Below are 20,000 nucleotides of genomic sequence, written 5' to 3'. Positions count from 1 at the left end.
GAGTAACACTCGCTCCTCGGAGCACCCCCGCACCGCAATGAGTATATCAAAATGAGTGAAGGCTCCCATCCAGACTGGTGCTGGGGAGTCCATAGGCTGAAGCCAGGCCTCCAGAATCGCATCCTCGATGTCTCTGTTCATAAGGGAGCTACCCCGCATCCCTGTCATACGCTCAACCTGTTGAACCTCATCTGAAAGCTGTCTATGCTCAAGCCACTCCCCCAAGCTGTAGGCTGGGCCTGATGCCATGGGCCCCCAGGATACATACTGTCGAGCTCCAACCATCTGTCCTCCAGGAGTGCGGAGCTGAGGATTCTAGACCAAAGGCTGGCGGAGACACTCCTCAGTGCACACTGAAGGTGTCTGAATAAGCGCAGGGCGAAGCTGCTCCCAAGTCCGTAAGAGGCAGCATGCAAAGTGATCCTCACATCTCCTCGTAAGGCCAGCATGATGCATCTCTGTAAAAATCCATCTAGTCTCTGGCTGCCAAGGTCCTCCCGAGACTGGTGTGCAGCACTGAATGCGATGAAGAAGCAGCTCTTTCCACGGCTCCTCGCCTGGAAGGAGCCCCCGAACGATAAACTTGCCCAAGAGCGCTCTGCTCTGGCAAGCTGGATCAATGATCCCTAGTCCTCCATGAGAGGTAGGAAGCGTGATAACTGGCCAAGAAAGCTTGGCCCTAGCAGGCCGCCCATCGTCTCCTGGCCAAAGGAAATTCCTGATCAATCGCTGCACCTGGTTGATACAAGAACTCGAGAAGATCCAGCAGGAGGTAATGTACCACATGGCCGCCAACAAAACCTGATTAGCCACAACTGCCCTCCCAGCAAGAGAAAGGCGAGCCAAGCTCCAATGTAGAAGCTTCTTCCTGATGCTCAGAAGAAGGGGAGAAATGTGCTGCTCCGGAGTCAAGTCGAGCCCAACCTGGCATCCAAGATATCTAACTAGCGTCCCTGAAGGAATCCAGCGGAACTAGGGACTGGGAAGCCACTGTGGCGGGTCTCCACTGCCAGTCCAGAATCCGTAGGATTTATGCCAGTTAATCTGAGCATCCGATGCCATGCAAAAAACCTCAAGGACACTCTCTAACCGCTGCAAGTTGGCCTCGTGGCCTCGCAAATACATCGCTGTATCATCTACAAACTTAGAATCTAACACCTCCTCCTCTTAGATAGGAAGACAAAGGCCTTGAAGGCCCACATCCTGAGATGCCAGAAAGCTTCTCATAGCCTCAGCAAAGAATAAGAATAGGGTCGGGGCAAGAGGGCATCCTTGGCGAAAAGATCTAGTCAAAGCAAACCGCTCTCCTCTGCCACCGGCCATCAAAACTTGGCTATGTGCTATGGAATACAAGGTTGACACCCCCTGGATCCACACCTCCGGGAAGCCCATCAGCTACATCATCCCCTCCAAGAAGCCCCAGTCCACTCTGTCAGAGGCCTTCTCGAAGTCCAGCAGTAAGATCGCCATGTCATTCTCCCGGAGGCGGGCAATAGAGACAGCCTCCCAAAAGGTGAAAATGTTGTCAAGGATACTACAACCCTTGACAAAGCTAGTCTAAGTGGGGTGAATCAAAGTCTCAAGCATAGGCTGCAATCTTAAACTCAGAGCCTTTGCCAAGATTTTATAGGATGAGTTCAAGATTGTGATGGGCCTCCACTGTCGCATCTCCTCGGGGTTGCCCCCCTCTTTGGGAATCAAAAATATCAATCCCTCAGAGAGGGACTCCGGAAGGTGTCCTGTATCCATGACCTCCCGGAAGGCCTGTCGCATGCCTGGCCCAACAGTCTCCCAGTATCGCATAAAAAAGGAAGGCAACAAACCATCCTCCCTAGGGTAGCTATCCCGAGGGAGTGCCCTCAATGCCTCGAAAAGCTCACCCTCCGAAAAGGGAGCAAGCAGCCTGGACCCGCATCTCATCTATCACTCTCCTCGTGTGCATCCACACCACCTGGCGGCACTCACCCTGCTGGGAGAGGGCTCCTCAGCCGAAAGCAGACCCTGATAGAAGCCTATCGCAATCTCCCTGATCTCATTTGGCTTCTCAGCCGAAAGCAGACCCTGATAAAAGCCTGTCGCAATCTTCCTGATCTCATTTGGCTCAGTAGCACAGAAGTCGTCGGGTCTCCGCAAGCGTCGGACCCCCGTCCTGGAGTGACGCGGGTCAGTGATCGCGAAAAACTCGCCTATAACTCTATCTCCCACCTGAGTCCAGTGGGCCGCCTCTCGGTGAAAGGAGAACTCATGACGCCTCTCCTCAATCTGTCTGAGCTCCTGTCGAACGTGCTCAAGCTGTGTCCCGGCCCAAGTGTTGTCTGGGTGAGCCTCCAGTTGTCGCTGCAGAGAGGCCACGCTCCGATGCAGCCGATGCTCAGACTCTCGTGCCTGGGCAAGGCACTCCTATGACTCCGCTCTGAAAGTGGAACTCAACTTTGTGATAGCCTGCGCAATATCAACTGCCAGGTCCCTGCAACCCCTTGGGCAGAAGACCAAATGGCCTCCACTCTGCCTGCCATATCCTCATCCAGCATCACCCTCTCAGGGATACGAAGAGACTGAGAAGTGGTGCGCACCGCATCTGCAACCACCAAAGTAACGGGCGCATGATTAGACATCGACGTGCCTGCAAGAATCCCGGTGAAGCCTCCTCGGACCCCAAACCAATTACTGACGTAGAATCTATCAATCCGGGAGAGGTTGGCACCCCCAATGCGCTGAGCAAATCTGGAAAACAAGAGACTGCTATCCCACTCTCGACCAAAACCATCATGATGCCATACATCGTCAATCCGCAGAGTCATACATAACCTCTCCCAGGCTGCCAGCTCAGCCCCCTGCACTGTGGCCTCCCATACGATCGGGGGTGACTTCAATCATGTTGAAGTCACCCCCTACGCACCAATGCCCAACAATCGGCAATGCACCCACAATCTGATCCCAAAAAGCGGCTCGCATACTAGCCAGGTTTGGAGCATAAAGATTCAGGACTCCCATCCTGATCTCCCCCCAACACAATACAATCCACTGTGCACGTCCCAGAATTGCAATGCCCCTGTCAACCACGGCATCCCGCCATGTCTCCGCAATAGACATACATACGCCTCCCTGGGCACCAGCTGTACCAAACGCTGTTGACCAAAAAGTCTCACTCTGTCTATGCATCAACTGTCCACACCACCGAATACGGCTCTCACAAAGATGGTGCTCCTGAAGCATCAAAATGTCAATAGGCCCACCCACTAAGCATCTCTGGAGCTCCTGTCTCAAAATGCTACGGCAGCGCATAAACTGGGTGCCACCAAGTCCCCGAATGTTCCATGAGACGATCCTCATGGGCTAATGGGAAAACAAAGAGGTTGCTGCAGCAGTGACCCTTGCCAGCTTGGAAGCTGGCTTAGATGGGGAGTAATCCGAGTCCAAGCGTCCTCTCCAAGTAGACAATCTCTCAATCATGATACATCGCAGCAATGTCCAAATACTGCGCGCAATCTCAAGCACTACATCCTGGCAAATCTCATCCGCATGAATATACATGTAGCAGGGGCGAGCGAATCCGCGCATCCACAAATAAATAAACAATCAAATGACGTTCTTCCATCCCTTGGGAGGCAGCCAAGAATGAAAATTTGGCTAACTTCCAAAGCCTGGAAAGAATGTCAGTGGTCTATGCATCATGCAAGTGGTGCGAGAACTCAATAACCTGGGATCTCAGGAACTGCATAGCAGAAGCTACAGTCCAGTCTGCATTTGAGGTCCCGCAAAGCGGAAAAGCGAAGGCAGCAACAGAATCCAATGCCTCCCCCCATGAGACGAAGACCAACAATCTTGTAGACCACCGAAGTGGCCTGCAGCAGCAGCCGACGGCGAGGCTCGCTTTCTCTGCGTCCGACAAAGAAAGTCGAATGGCATCATCAACGGGGGCGGGTGAGGGGCTTGCTGAAGAGTCCCTCTGTGGGGAAGCTGACGAATCCATTCGTGTCTGCTCGCTAAGGAGATGGAAGCGGAGGCGACGAGCGAGGAGGGGGCAGAGCGAGGGAGAAAAGGAGGAGGCAGCCCACCTGGGAAGGAGAGACAAGCACACACACAGAGAAACACAACGGACACTAGGACAATCCTAAACTAGACGCAAGAAAAACACATCCACACAAGCACCACAGAGACCCACACCGACAGAGCCTAACCAAACACAGATGAACAGACACACAAGCACGCACCCACACTCCCACCCAAGCACACAGCCAAGCACAGAGAACCCTAAAAAAAAACCCTAAAAGAAACACAAAACAAACCCCCCGAACAAGCTGAAGATCAAAAGCCCTAGAAAGAAGAAATCCCCGAAGGAAAACCCTACAATCACGAAGAACTAAAACCCTAAAAAACTCGAAAGAGAACCCTAAAAAGGGGTGCAAGACTCAGAAGAAAGAGAAAAAGAAAAACGGGCAAAACACAGAAGAAAGAAGGCAAGCACGAACAAGGGGGGAGGGGGGTTGTGTAGCTAACGCGATTGCAAGGGGGGGAGGGGTGGCAGGGGCTGGGAGCGAACATGAGGGGGGGGGGACGGGGGGGGGCAAGGCTTGGGAAGGGGCTCACAGAGGGAAGCGAGGAGGAGGGCAATGGCGAGAGTAGCAGCGAGCTTGGCCGAAGTTCGATGTATTTATATATAATTTTATATATACATACATACATATGTTATGTATGTATATATATATATATATATATATATATTTATACATATATATATATATATATATTTTTATATATAGATTTATATACAGATATATATATATATAAGCTAGAGGCAACATGGTAGAGCTACAGAAGCTGGAGGCAACAAGGGAAGAGGCCATGGGCTACTACATCAACCAAGCTAATCGAATGAGCAGCTAAAGGAGAAAAAGCTCAAGGAAGGGATGCTAGTTTTACGGTATGATAGCCGGCTCGACAACAGACACGACACGAAGTTCTTGCCCCGATGGGAGGGACCGTTTCTCATTTATCACAAATACAAGAACGAGAGCTACCAACTGCAAGAGCTCTCCGGAAAACTTCACAAGACCCACATTAATGGATGGAGATTGGACGCCCTATCTGACAAGCAAGGAAGAAATGCCCTCTATCTGTCTCTTAGAAGGAAGAGAAGAAGGAAGAACCCTGATCATCCCAAAGGAGCCACCAGACTTAGGGGAGTTTACGCTTCCTCTCTCTAATCTTTTATGTACTCTCTCTACTTTGGAAGCATGAATGCCTCCAAAGCTAGGGGAAGAGCCAAGTATGAGGCAAGGTAATTTGTAACCGACTTTTTCACACAGCTAGACACTAGGGGAGCTCATTTTCACCTTCAAACACCCCCGACACAAGGACAGGGGGACCTTGTACATACACTTCCACATGGGGTCACTAGGGGTTTGGGTAGAGTTGTCATCATTTGCCAGCTTGGAAACCAATGGATGTACGAGCAGGCAGAGCTACAGAACATTTGATAAAGTTACCTCATAATTTAAGCAAAGACCCTAGTAGTATTTTGGCATTCTGCCTCACAGAAATGTACCTGAACCCCAAGAGAGAGCGACTAGAAAGATAAGAACCTCTGTAAGATAAAGAAAAGAAAGTAGGTAAAAGTAGAGCCGGCAGGATCCATCCAGCTTTATCACAGGAGAGTGATTCTGATCCATAGGAGCCTTCCATGAACTATTTGCTTTACAAGTGCCCCAGAGTGATCCCCTTAGAAACTACTTGTACTAAACATAATCTTTGCTTTATAAGTGCCCCAGAGTGATCCCCTTAGAAACTATTTGTACTAAACATAATCTTTGCTTCACAATCACCTTTGACCCCTGCCAGGCTTTCTATACTGGATTCATGGACACCTTCATATATGACCTTGCCTTCCTCCAAGAGCCTATTGAGAAGCATGCCCTTCCATATCTCTGCTGAAAAAAGACCAAAACAGCAAGAAGCAGGTTCCCAATGGGTACAATTGCATCCCAGGCATCGGCATAGAAATCCCAACTCGGATTTGCATAAAAATATCTCCTTGAGAGGAAATTTGAGAAGAACTCAAATTTCCTCAGTATGTCATATAGGTGAGGCAAGGACCTTACCAGAGTCATTCCAACATAAAAAGGAGAAGAGAGTACCGTGCCCTGTATTTCCCAGAAGTAATTTGCAACCACCTGTGGGAATAGAAAGAAATCTATGGTAAGACCTGTGAACGCCTTCGTCACATCCAAAAAGTTGCTACCTTTGACTCCATAAACAATGAGGGCAATAAGCCCTCCAAGAAGGGCATACAATGTGAGGCAGACGCATACAGCCCCTCGTTCCATATGGCATGGCCCTTCACTAGTAGCAGACACTTCACTCTTGCTGACCCATGACAGATAAAGAAGGCGAATGAGCATTAAAAACACCAGCATTGTCATCAGCCCTACTATCACCTCATTGATTTCCAGCCATCCACCACTCCATAGGAGAACATCCTGCCTGGATCTGCTTGAGAAGATCTCCTCCACATTCAAAACCAAAGGAATCAGATGACCCAAAGTAAGCACTGTAAGCATGAGCAAAGACATGTGAGAAAGTACTTTGGGATTCTTCTTCACATGACGCAGCTGAAGGCCAATGAATAGAACAGCCATTGTCAGCGAAATGATTTCCATGATGACCTCAAAGTCTATCAGTACAAGGAAGTGTTTAGCTTGCTCTTGATAGAAAACTGAACTGGAAGATACAGAAGCCGGGAAGAAGAACAGATCATCCTTCTTCTCCCTTAGACTGCTTACTTCTCCACTAATCTTATGCTTCTCAAACTTGGATCCACCAGAGTTTATTGGAGGATACTGGATTGTGACAAGCATCTCACAATCCTTGTTGCCATATTGTAGCTTTGACCCAGTCTGCGCTTTTGAGACTGTAAGAGGGCGGCAAGCAATCAAGCAAAGCATTCCAGTCTTTGAATTATAAACACCCTCTGCAGGGAACTGTTGGCGCAAGCTTGTATTTTCAAGCAGCTTGATGATACCCTTCTCATTCCAAAAAGATAAATCCAAGCTAATATTCATCCTTTTCGACTTTTGTTCTGAAGTAGCCATGCTTGGGTTGAAGAACATGTCGGTCCTCTCATTGATTGCTACAGGGGAGAATTGCGCTTCCGCACTTGAACCAGAAGAATCTTTCACAGTGGCTAAAAATTGGAGATCTGAAAAACTCTGCCCATCTGGGTATCTTGGCTTTTCTTTACCCATCCAACCTTTCGGGGAATGCTTTGGACTACTTGCTTCGCATTGACTGCGTGCTTGCTTGATTCTCTCTTCTGTGTATGCATACTCCATTTGAGGTGGTGACCTTTGCCGTCCAAAAAACGCATTCAAAGTGATATCTTTATCTCCAGCAAAGGAGAATGGCTTGAAGGATGGAAACTTTGAATCTTTCTTCCTCTCCACTTGTCCTGCGACACTGTATCTAAAGACAAGGCTGAGGGTGGTTGGAAACTGAAGTGTTATTCGGATATCACAATCTTGAGAGTTGAATGCCAAAGATCCATTTGCAGCTCCCTTCAGATAACATGCAGATGCCCAAAGCTGGCCTGTAGATGTACTCCAAGCACCCTCAACAGCAAAAACATCATAAGCTGTTTGAGACGCGTTTGCTTGTTGGTGATAAAAAATGAAGAAGCCATGGATTTTTCCCGCTGCGCAAACCATGTTCTCAACTGAAAGGGTTGTTGGAGATCCAGGTATCACACCTTCAAAGGGGCTGCAATCCTGCACAGTGCATTGTTTATCCCAGCTGACAGTCAATCGTTGCTTGTGCCAAGGGAACTGACAAACGGCGGTCTCATCATTCCAAATTTTGATATTCTTGGGGACATTAGCATGCTGCAAAGGCCAATCTTCAGCATTCTCATCATCCTTTCTGAATACATATGGTGCATCGGAGACTGCTGTGATGGCTACTGGCTCAAAAAAGAAGGGGTCATGCTGCTCTCTCTTGCTCTCTATTACACCTTTCACAAGCGGCTGGCTTATTGAATTCTTCAATGGGTAGTGAAAGACTGCCTTCACTTGGCAGTTATCTCTGTTTTTGGACTGCCCCAACACATTTTTCATGAAGCAGCCTGCCATACAGAGGGTCTCCGAGCGTGCAACCCACAACCCCTTCAGTGTAAGCCTAATCCCCTCTGGCTGATGCCACCTTGCTCCTGATTGTGGAGCGACTCTAGTTGATGACCAAAGGCGTTGTCGGCTCCGCAACAGGAGAGACCCTTCTATGACATGCTTTTGTGCTTCTTGCTCATCACCTGCTAACTTCACACTTGAAGCCAAGAAAGATGCTGAGCTTTCCAGACCCTGAAGAGAGACAGTTGTGAAGTTTGTGTCGAATAATGGGAAGCCACCAGAAAAGAAAGCTGTTTGGAAGCTCAAGGGGAAATCAGACAATGTCGATGTGGGGGGGAGGTCATGTTGATGTCGTTCTTCTTCAGCATCGGTGAGGGTGTCGTGACAATAGTCCTCATAGGGGATGTAATTGTCCAAGCTTGAACACAAAGTGCAGGAGAATACCCACATCAACAATATGACGCTTGCAGCAAACATCGAACAAGCGCAGCTTGCCATCTTTCAAACACAAGGGTACCCTGCTTGGCAAAAAACTTGATGATCGAGAGCTTGCCCTTGAACAAGCTTGCCCTGAATTAAGCCTTCATTAGCCCTTACCCTCTTTAGATTTCTCTTCTAAAGATTTCTTACATCAAGCTTTCAACAGAACTAAGAAGCTTCAAATTTACTGCATACACTTGTATGTCATAAAAGCACCTGCCAATGTTTACCATTAAAGAGGAGGACAGCATTTTTACAATCTTGGGTTTTAGCACACCATTAAAGCTTCATACAGAGCCCCATTAGGGTTTATACATGCTTGTTCAATTAGGGTTTATAGATGCTTATTCTTCAATTTGTCTTACAGGTTACTCCTCCAAACGCAGAAGCTAGCTATGGATTCTAGCAGATGATTAAGTACAGAGCGATCAAGAGAAAAAAAAAAAAGAATGGAGAGGAGACAGAAACTGTGAAGAAGAAGGCATGAACGTGTGTGTATGTATGCATCGCCATAGCATCCTGAGAAAGTAAAGCGAGAGTAAAAGAGTCAACTTCAAGTCAAGAGTCAAGAGTCAAGACCAATGGTAAACTAGACGTGCACGGGTAGCTTGTTAGCAAAAGCTTGCAAGTTGCAACTATTTCAATAAGAAGGGATCGTTCAAAGATAAGTAGCTTGAAACAACGTTATTTCTATAAGATAAGGTTTCAAAGGAGTGGTACCCATTCAACATGAAAAGAATTAAAGCTATTAGTATACACCACCACATATTCATGCAAAAAAATATGAGCCAAAGTGCACAATTTAAATCTAATGTGAGTATAAAAGTGAAAATATCACACACACAAGGATACAATGAGTGTGTGGAGGGAGGTGGTACTAATCGTACTATTCTCCCCAATTATTAATAATCATAAAAAGGTGGATCCCCCTTTTCGTTAATGTGAGGGACTTCTAGAGTTTAAAGCTAAGTTGGAGCGACTCCCAATGTTGGAAGGACTCTCATTGTTAGGAGTCAAGTGAGCAAAATCAAATTCAATGTGAGGCGTTGCACCATGTGCATGGCCTTTTCTTTTCTCTTGGAAGACTCAGCAGCATTGTCATGCAAAAGAGAACATTCCTTCTTTGTGTGCTGTGATCAGAGAGACACTTAAAACATAAGTTTTGTTTCTTTGCTCGTTTGAAATCTTTAGAAGAAAGAGATCCACGTGGAGCTTCACATGCCTGTTTAGGCTTCCTATCCTCTTGCGAATGTGGAGAAGTATGTCGTTGCTTGTTTCCCTTGAAATGAGAGGGTGAACGTTGTGCCAATTGCTCCTAGCAGAGGAAACGTTTCCCTTGTTGGTGCCCTTATTCTCCAAATCATCATCGTATGTATGAGCATGCTTGATGGCTTCTTCCAACCAAAGTCGATGGATATTGAGTTTTTACATGAAGTCGATATTCGTTGTCTAGACCTCATATAAAATCACGCATCCTCTGGAAATCATCCATACCTTCAAGCTTATGAGTAATCTCCCGATACAAGGAAATGTACTGAGTGAGAGATAGGCCAGTCATATGGCATATATCCCAAGCGTCCCAATTCTTGGTCTGCTCGTTGCCCGGCAAAAACTCCTTGGAAAATAATTCTTGAAACTGGTGCAAGGATTGCGGATGCGCAGGTATCGAAAAAGTCATCCACCACTTGTAGGCCTTGTCCCCTTAAGTGAAATACTGGTTTCCATAGTGGTGTGAATGTCAGGCGTGTGTCTCAGCCTGTGAATATCACCCCATTTATGCAGGAAAGTATGAACCACATCCTTGTTGCATTCATGCTCCTCCCCTTTGAACACTAGAATTGTAACATTCTTCAGTAATGTAGCTACAGTTTTGCTGGATCTTGCGCGGGCGTATCCCCACGAGGAGATACAATGATGGATGCTGCCGCCCGGACTCCTTGAGTTGGTGCAGCAGTCGTTGAATCTGGCGAGGGTGAAACCGCACAAGAGGGTTCAGTGCTCGATACAGCAGGTCGAACTCCCGGAGTCTGAGATGCTATAAAATTTTTGAGAAGCTCAGAGAACGTAGTCATGTTCTTATTGAGTATTTGATAATTTCTCTCCAATGCACGTGTGCGTGCAAGTAAAGCCTTGAAAACCCCCATATCAACGAGGTCATGATCTCCTAGATCGTAATCTTCCTCTTCGTGCATAGGAATGTCGGTAGGTTTCTCGACTGCTGCCGTGTCATCTTGCTCAGAGGTTTGCATAGCAGGGATATCTTGCTTAGCCATTGCTAGGTTGAGAAGCTTTGCTCGCTTGATGTGCTAAACCTTGGCCCTTGGCCTCCCTTTTATAGGGCTCCTAAAAAGCTACCTAGCTTTTTAGCTTTGAAGTGCTTTTTTGGATAGACAAAGAATTAGTAAAGCAAAAACAAAAAAAACTAACCTGGAAAAAGCATCTCTACACACGTAGAGATGTGTGTGTGTGTGTGTATGTGTGTGTGCGCGCGCTTTTTGCCTCTTGGCCCTTGGCGCTTTTTTTTCTAAAAGCTGTCACATGGGCGCTTTTTTCTTCTCCTATGACCCCATGGGTGTGCTTTTTCTCCTCTCACACTACCCCACGAGCACGCTTTTTCCCTAGCGGCGGCGCTTTTTTCCTAGTGACGAAGGTGGCGGTGGCGGATGACGGCGTCGGTTTTGGCAGAGCATGGGTGGCAGAGCATGTGCGGCTGGCTTGGGCTACCCCTTGAGGGTGGCCCTTGGCGCCCCTTGGGAGTGGCCTTGGCCCACTTGGCGCCTCGACTGCCCCTTGTGGGTGGGCCCTTGGCTACCCCTTGGGAGCGGCCTTGGCCCCTCTATTGCCCTCACGCTACCATGCTGAGCTCTGTTCCCCCTTGGAACCACGCCTTGTGCTAGGCTCTACCCCCCTTGGAACCACGACTTGCATCGACCCTTTCTTGGCCTTGGCGCCACGTTGTTCTATAATGCGGCCCTTGGCGTTGCCCTTGGTGGTTCCTTGTGGCGGCTGCCCTCATAGGCCCATGGTCTTGACCGCCCTTGCGGCCCTTGCCTTGCGCCCTTGCAGCCTGTTGCGGCCCTACCATGTACGAGAGAGAGAGAGAGAGAGAGAGAGAGAGAGAGAGAGAGAGAGAGAGAGAGAGAGAGAGAGAGAGAGAGAGAGAGAGAGAGAGAGAGAGGAGGAGAGAGAGAGAGAGAGAGAGAGAGAGAGAGAGAGAGAGAGAGAGAGAGAAACCCATGGCTATGGCCTTCTTGCTTGCGCCAACGAGAGAGAGAGAGACCTCCATGCTATGGCCTTGGTTGCGCCAACGAGAGAGAGAGAGAGAGAGAGAGAGAGAGAGAGAGAGAGAGAGAGAGAGAGAGAGACCTCCATGCTATGGCCTTGGTTGCACCAACGAGAGAGAGAGAGAGAAAGAAAGGCCCCCTTGTGGCTCCGTTGACTCGTGAAGATGATGAAGATGATGATCTCCATAGCTTCCATCGCATTGATGTATTGCGTCGCGTTGCGTGAGCTTGTTCCCCCAACGAGAGAGAGAACTTCATGCTCTGATACCAATTAAGATGTGTGGTAATGACCCATGCTAGTAACCACCCAACCATGTCCTTATATAGCCCCTGGCCGGCGGTCCCTGGCCCTTTCATATTAGGACGCCCACCCAGCATGCATGGCCGGACCTTGTCCAGGGACCCGTGTCCTCACATGAGGTGGACCGGTTTAAGAGTTCATTGAGGAAGGTGAGGCACTCAAGGATGGGATCTTTGTTCATGTCCCATGCTTGGGGCAGCCCCCCAATGCGGACCTTGAGATCATTCTTCTCTTGAAGTCATCGTTCGCAAAGCTCGGACATTAGGCGTATCCCTACCTTGTCGAGTATCGCCTTTTGGACTCGGTTTCACCTTGGTGTAGACCGTGGTTTCTACCTCCTTTGCCTTGTCGGTGGCGATGTTGACCATCTTGTCAAAGCGCGCTTCAAGCACGCTAAGGCATGCCTTGAGAGCGTGATTTTCCTCCATGACTTGGTCGAGGGCGGCTTGTAGCTCCCCTACCCGATCATGCTTGCTTGGGGCCGCTAGGGCGGCGGCAAAACTTAGCCGATCCTTGGCGGCCTTTGGGGTTGGTGCGGTTAGGGCGACAGTGAAAGATTTACCCTTTTCTACCATGTTCGAAGAAGAGACGCTTGCAAGAGGCGACTTTGGGCCTTCCTCTTGGTAGGATCTAGATCGATCATGCTTGCTTGGGGCCGCTAGGGCGGCGGCAAAACTTAGCCGATCCTTGGCGGCCTTTGGGGTTGGTGTGGTTAGGGCGACAGTGAAAGATTTACCCTTTTCTACCATGTTCGAAGAAGAGACGCTTGCAAGAGGCGACTTTGGGCCTTCCTCTTGGTAGGAGCTAGATCCTCTTGGAGTCGGAGCTTGTAACGCCTTTGCGAAACTGAGCCACCCCTTAGTGGTGGCTTTCCCCTTCTCTGCCATGTTATGTAGCCAGAAGCCGCACGCCCTTGCACGGCCGAAAGAGCAGGCCCAACAGCAACAACTCAAGACTCCCGCGTGCGGCACAACTAGGTGAGAAAAGGCCCTTACCCAATGTGCAGTGGCGGCCCTTACTCGAGAGGCAACGATGGAGCTATGGATGTGTGGTGCATTTGAGAGCAGTGCAGCTTCTCTTCAACCTCTTGATTTGCTTGAAATTTCATCAAGAAGCGGAGCTATCGAGGTGTGAAATGGGCTGCAACTCTATCTCAAAGGTCGGCCTCGTGAATGAAGGCGACAGCTCTGTTGCACAGTCGAGAGGACTCACAGTAGAGGCCTCGTGAGGCAGCCCATGGCTGAGTGGAGAGCGACATTGTCATGCTGCTTCTGCTGATCGGAGGAGAGGGCGAGCTGATGACTAACCCCTCCATTGGCGCCGCCCCTTGCGCCTAGTGGGGAGCATGGGAGCTCGAAGAGGGACTGCTCGCTACTTGCGAGAAACGCGACCTGCTAGGGTTCACGAAGAGAGAGAGAGAGAGAGAGAGAGAGAGAGAGAGAGAGAGAGAGGAGAGAGAGAGAGAGAGAGAGAGAGAGAGAGGAGAGAGAGAGAGAGAGAGAGATACCTGTGTATTTTTTAGGTGAGCATTATAGGGGGGAGAGAGAGAGAGAGAGAGAGAGAGAGAGAGAGAGAGAGAGAGAGAGAGAGAGAGGTAATTTCAGAGAAGACATTCTGGTTAGTATTTCTGAGGATTACTTCTCTCTCTCTCTCTCTCTCTCTCTCTCAGTGGTAAGGGCCTTTCTCTCTCTCTCTCTCTTTCTCAGTGGTAAGGGCCTCTCTCTCTCTCTCAGTGGTAAGGGCCTCTCTCTCTCTCTCTCTCTCTCTCTCTCTCTCTCTCTCTCTCTCTCTCTCTCAGTGGTGGTAAGGGCCTTTCTCTCTCTCTCTCTCTCTCTCTCAGACACACACACACACACACTCGGGACTAAGGGCCTTTCAGAAATCATACGAGAGAAATCATACGAGAGAGAGAGAGAGAGAGAGAGAGAGAGAACGATCCACTGATTATTATTTCTAATTACTTCTCTCACTCAATAAGAGAGAGATAATCATGTGAGTCATAAGAGAGAGAGAACCCTAATAATCAGTGCTACCTAATAGGTACAATAGGGGTACTATTCCATCATCACGTTTCCATTAACTCTCATTAAAGAAGCAATGATGAAAAACCCACACACTAAGGCCTTTGCCTTTGGCAGGCCAAAATGAAATGATGAAAGATATATCTTAAGTTAATGAAAATATTCCTTCATCCAATACTAATGATAACTTTTGCTCAAGAGAAAAAGAAGCCACCCATAAACATATTCAAAGCATCACGGCTTGCTTTTTTTTTTTAATTGAGAAAGAAAAAAATCAAATTATATATATGTGTGTGTGTGTGTGTGTGTGTGTGTGTGTCTATGTGTGTGGACAAAGCATCATTATTCAAAACAAGCCTTTTCTTTACCCAAAGCTTATGATCATATTCCTAAATTCAAGAGAGAGTAAGATGTAATGATAAGTCCCAATATTCCCATCATCACTTTTATCACTTTTCCATTAACTCTCATTAACCAAGCAATGATGAGTTTCCTAAGAAAACTCAAAACACCCAAACACTAAGGCCTTTGGCTTTGGCAGGCCAAAATTAAGATGACATTATTTTAAGAGAGCACATTTAAAATAATATTAAGGAAAAAAAATAAACGCTAATTATGTTACCTATTGAGAGTAGGGCTCCAGAAAACCTTTTTAATGAGACGGTTTAAAAGAGTTTTGACCTCAATCTCAAAATTATAACTAGAATTTGAATTTTTCACAGAGGACCCTTTTCCTTCTGAGCCGGCTTTTACCAAAGTTGAACAAGTTCTAGGCTAAGTATCTTTTGCCAAGCCCTAATTTAGAGGGGGGTTTGCCAAGCCCTAATTGAGAGGGGGTATAATTCCAAATCAATAATATCAAAATTATAAAGAAAGCGTGAAAATGAGAGGATTTTTTAGACATGTGGAATTCATATTGCCTTTAGGCCAAGGACTATATATTGATGGGTCTTTATTTGGGTTTCAAAATGTCTTTTGGTCAAAAAGATACCTCAATCAATAGTTGTCATTCATCCAACCATGATGATGGGTGCGTTGTAGAACACCTCAATTAAGAGGGAGTGTTGAGATATGTAATCTCGGTGTGGTTGTGTACATGGGAAAGCACTCTAAGTGCTAGATATTACTTGGTGTGTGTGAATTGACTCAAAGGTGTGGAAAGGAGTGCACCACATAGGTGTGCACACATATAAAGTGTGAAGTGAGGCTAAGCATAAAAGAAGCCTCACACATTAAATATAGCTTGAATATTTGAGTGTGCTACTCTCTTGTCTCTCTTCTCTCTCTACTAATGGAGTTTAAGGTGTGGTTTAACCCACCATAATTAAGTTGCTTAATCATGTGCAATACCATGTTTAATCCCATGAATATTATTTATTTATCATAAATGATGAAAGTTAATTCGCCTAGTTGAAGTGATAATAAATATGCAAAAAATTGTTTTTTCACTCGATTTTAGTAGTTGTCGCGAGCTCTTTTCCCCAAAATCTTAGGGGTGCACAACAATGGTGCCTTTACTCTACAGAGAGAGAAGGTGCCACTTTGCTTCAACACGCACATGCACAAACATCAGAGAGAGAGAGAGAGAGAGAGAGAGAGAGAGAGAGAGAGAGATCGCAAATTCTATATCTTTACTTGTCTCTCCCCCTCTCTCTAACAGCTCAAATCCCTCTCTACCTTGCAAATTCTATATCTTTGCTTGTCTCTATATGGCAGGCCATCTTAAATTTTTAACTAGTTTAAGTGGTTTACTCATTGTTCACTTCTCTAATCGTCTTCACTCTTGAGGCCTCTCAACCAAAAATAAATAAATAAATAAATTTTTAACTAGTTTAAGTGGTTTACTCATTGTTCACTTCTCTAATCGTCTTCACTCTTGAGGCCTCTCAACCAAAAATAAATAGGCATTAGTGTGAACTTAAATTTTCGCCCTTTTTTTGAATTTTCAGCCACTTCAATAATTAGGTTTTACTTTTCCTTCTTAATATGTACGTTCTCTCTCTCTCTCTCTCTCTCTCTCTCTCTCTCTCTCTCTCTCTCTCTCTCTCTCTCTGTATCTCTCTCCAGTGCTTTTGTGAGAAGCATTAGCAACACTTGAAGAAGGTGCTACAAAACAAGGAGAAGCAGACCTTGAGGAAGGGATGACAACCCATGCCGGCATACCATGAGGAGGAAAAGCAAGAAAGGAGTGGCTAAAAGTGGAGAAGAAAAGAAGCAGAGATGTAGAGCATCCATATCATAGCAGAACCGGAACATCAAGAATCATCACTGTAGAAGGGCACTACCCGTAAAAGAAAGCTTGAGATTGAGCTCGAAAGCAAAAGCTGAATATCCCACCATAGTTAAAAAGTAGGCATATGTGAAGGTACAAGAGGGCTAGACGGAGCACACACATCCCCCCCCCCGCCCTCCTCTCTCTCTCTCTCATGCGCACGCACTCACATGCTTACACCCGAACACACATAGAAGTGCACACCTCACACCCCTGCAAAGTACAAGGCCATGTCAAAAGGAGCTGGGTAATATTGAAAGTAGATGAAGCTAGCTGTGCAAGCAAATTGGGAACACAAGAAAATCTACATTGCCCTCTTTTCATGTAAAGTGTCTTTTTGAGTTTGTCTTGTAGTTTGGCAAGCACGCTCTCTATTATAACTCTCGCACACATCTCCAATATTTGCAAAACCAAGGGCACAATGGAAAATCCTGTCATACATCTATTGCAATTTCCACGTACAAGGTGAGTATATGAGAGACAGATAATATAGCATACTCCTTGAGTGCTGATCCTTTGGCCTATGGAATAGTGGAATTGTCTGTATTGATGCTTTTAGAGTGTTATTCAAATCTTGATGTGCTTGCTTGGATTGCAAGACTGTGTAACATGAAGCATGTTTTGGCACCTATAGTAATATAGTTTTGGGGGTACCAATGTGCTCCTACGAATGCATAGATGTCACATTGTGTAGTGTTCATTTGTGCACCCTTAGCATGCTCTATGGGCAGTATGATTTTAATGGGAGTGCAATGTCACATTGAGATTGGATACACCGACAACTATTCACTATTTTTAGAATGTTGTTTGAGTTTTGATGTGTTGCTTGGCGTGCAATATAAGCAATTTCCACGGGCACTGTTGTATTGATGGGAGTGCACATTGAGATTGCGTGTGCTAGCGATTACCAATATTTAATTTTTTTTCTAAAATATTGATGTCTAACTAGGGTTGCATCACCGGCCATTGCCACACATGTATTAGGTATCTTCAACAACAAGCGTGGACACATGCACACTGCTGGAGAAACCCAATCCCCTCACATCTCAATGTTCATAATATGTAAGTTTGATTTCTTTTCCACTCTTTCTAAAAGCTCTTTGGCAATACTAGAAGCCCCCCAACTCTCAAATCCTAACACTAGGAATCCCTTGCACTAACAAAAAGGAGATTGTATCCGTGATTATTCATAACTGGGAGAATAGTGCATCTCTTGTAAGAAATTTACAAGAGGGACTGTGAGGAATGTAAGAGGTGCTCTTGGTAGAAGAGAGCTGATTGTCTATTAAGTTGTCCTCTCTCTCTCTCTCTCTCTCTCTCTCTCATATCACATGAGGACTTCTTAGTGCTTCATGATTTGTAGTTTGTAACCTAGAGGAATTTTTATTTAAGACTACTTTTTTGTCACCAAGTTGGAATTAATGTAATAAGTATAAAGTTCACCCATCATACAGGAGTTCCGTACCCCCAAGACTTCGATTGCACTGCCTGACACCGCCCCTTAGGTTTTGTCCCTTTTTCTTTTGTTTTTTTGTTAGTCTACCACCCCACCCACCTCTCCTAAGGTTACCCTCATCAAGCCCCCATGTATCTTCCAGCTATATCGACCTCCAGGTCTCCACTAAAGTTGTATCAACCATCTCCCTCTCCATCATGAGAGGAGACACCCCCTTTTGTATGCCTATTGGTCCCATAGGCCCCCCTTTGTATGCACTCTCGCGGGCAAACACACACAAAAACTATATAGGCTTTTAATCTCACGTGTGTTTATCGTTCTCTATTAAGTGCATAGAATGGCTTTTTGCTAATTTGGGGCAAAGCAAGGTTTCCATGGCAGTTGAAGCTTTGATATGTGCAGAGTCATGTGTGTAAGGTGAGATCTTTGTTCCTGTGTGATCTAGTTCTAAGGTCATCTTGCCTCTGCGGATGTGCACGCTGTGAGAGTTTGGAGAACGCATGATAGCTGTGGATTGGTCTCTTCTTTTCTTGAATCGCTTGTTGTTGCTGCCAATATTGAATTCAACATGCTTCTTCTTCTCACTTCCTCTCTGTGCTTCTACATGCTGCTACTCTAATTAGTACTTGCGTGCTTATGCTCGCAATGCACTTCCTCGTCTTCTCTCTCCTCCTATCTCTGCTTTGCCTTCTCTCTATAGTGCAGCTCAGCCCTTTTTCTATGCTACATCTTGTTCGGGCACCGTATCAACAGTGACAAACACTATCACTTCCCTCCCCAAGAAGGATAATGTAATTGCACCGTTGTTGACGGTGAGGCTGATACTGCATGATTGCTTTGTGGAGGTAAGTAGAGAGGGAGGGAAGTGATAGTCAGGTTTCTCCCAATGTCATGCTTAATTTATCATGCTTTTTCAGGTTTCTCCCAATGTCACTTAATTAAAAGCTTTTTATCCTAAGGATTTCATATACTTGAAAGCAAGGAGAAAGAGCCTTCCAAAACTTCTTGAGATCTTACAATAGAGCTCAATCCTATCTTATCTAGGCCAGGGGAGAAGTAAAGATAGTAATTAACAAATCTTTCTTCACAACACTATGGAAAGGCCAAGATTAGAGCTTTTGGACTTTAAAAACTCATAATTGAATACTATGAGATATGGATCTTCATAAGAGAAATTTTCAAGTGTATAAATAAGTCGGAATAGAATATTGACATTATACATGCCAAAAACTTGTAAAGAGAAGTTTCCTAAACTTGTAACTCTATCTAGGTAGACTAATCTCTGTTTAAAATCCCTATAGGTGAAAATTCTATGGCTTGAAGGACAAAGAACCTCTATCATAAGGTTTAAAATATTAGGCCTTTCTTCTCATATTAAATGAACGGGGTTTCTAGGGACAATGACTTGAGGATGGGAAGGGTTGCATCTACTAGAGGATTTAGGATACCAAATTCTTTTAGAATAATTAGGATGCTAGACGAGCTCTGATTGGGATTTCTTCCCGACATTCTAGGTGTCTTATGAGAGTCTATCTTACTTCTTTGCAGAAAACACTTGCCTTCCAAATTATAGCCTTTAGAGCAAAAGGGATGCAAGTTTCTCCTCCAAAACAACTCTTTAGGCCAAGATCCTTTATAAAAATCTCTATAGTTTCTAAAAATTACCTTCTATGTGATGAATAGAGAATAAATTAAAACACTCAAAACCAAGATTTGCAATGGCTGCATAAAGAGGTTTTACAATTTCACATAAAGTGTTGTCAAGTAGTGAAAGTGAAAGTGAAAGTGACCAAAGACAAGTAGTGTAGCAAAAGTGACCAAAGACAAGGCGTGCCTAAGAGAGAGAGGTTTTACAATTTCACATAAAGTGTTATCAAGTAGTGCAACGAAAGTGACCAAAGACAAGGCGTGCCAGAGAGAGAGAGAGAGAGAGAGAGAGAGAGAGAGAGAGAGAGAGAGAGAGAGAGAGAACACCAAAAACTGATCCAATATTGAGGAAGAATTACAGTGGGTAAGGGCTCTAGCAAAGTGAATTGACTAAGAGTGCAAGGGAGAGCGCCTATTTATAG

General features: G+C 45.9%; 2 protein-coding genes, 1 long non-coding RNA gene and 1 pseudogene across 3 annotated transcripts in view; 2 read left to right on the top strand and 2 right to left on the bottom strand.

Annotated features, from left to right (window-relative positions):
- LOC147606176 (uncharacterized) overlaps positions 1 to 9,217 on the top strand; it is a 58,828-nt gene extending 49,611 nt beyond the window's left edge. Inside the window, exon 2 of the long non-coding RNA XR_015265025.1 lies at positions 8,965 to 9,217. This is a non-coding gene — a long non-coding RNA (uncharacterized LOC147606176). The remainder of the gene's footprint in view (positions 1 to 8,964) is intronic.
- LOC147606172 (uncharacterized) overlaps positions 1 to 20,000 on the top strand; it is a 300,738-nt pseudogene that overhangs the window by 187,906 nt on the left and 92,832 nt on the right.
- On the bottom strand, positions 5,476 to 9,019 carry LOC147606177 (uncharacterized). Its single transcript, XM_086792431.1, has one exon. The coding sequence runs from the start codon at positions 8,613 to 8,615 to the stop codon at positions 5,847 to 5,849; it is 2,769 nt and encodes a 922-aa protein (XP_086648557.1). The 5' UTR covers positions 8,616 to 9,019; the 3' UTR covers positions 5,476 to 5,846.
- On the bottom strand, positions 12,174 to 12,945 carry LOC147606175 (uncharacterized). The gene has a single exon (XM_086792774.1). The coding sequence runs from the start codon at positions 12,929 to 12,931 to the stop codon at positions 12,404 to 12,406; it is 528 nt and encodes a 175-aa protein (XP_086648900.1). The 5' UTR covers positions 12,932 to 12,945; the 3' UTR covers positions 12,174 to 12,403.

This window comes from Cibotium barometz, chromosome 58 (assembly GCF_041138505.1).
Source record: "Cibotium barometz isolate CiBa-2024 chromosome 58, ASM4113850v1, whole genome shotgun sequence".
Taxonomy (NCBI): Eukaryota; Viridiplantae; Streptophyta; class Polypodiopsida; order Cyatheales; family Cibotiaceae; genus Cibotium; species Cibotium barometz.
This window is presented reverse-complemented; position numbering and strand designations above follow the sequence as displayed.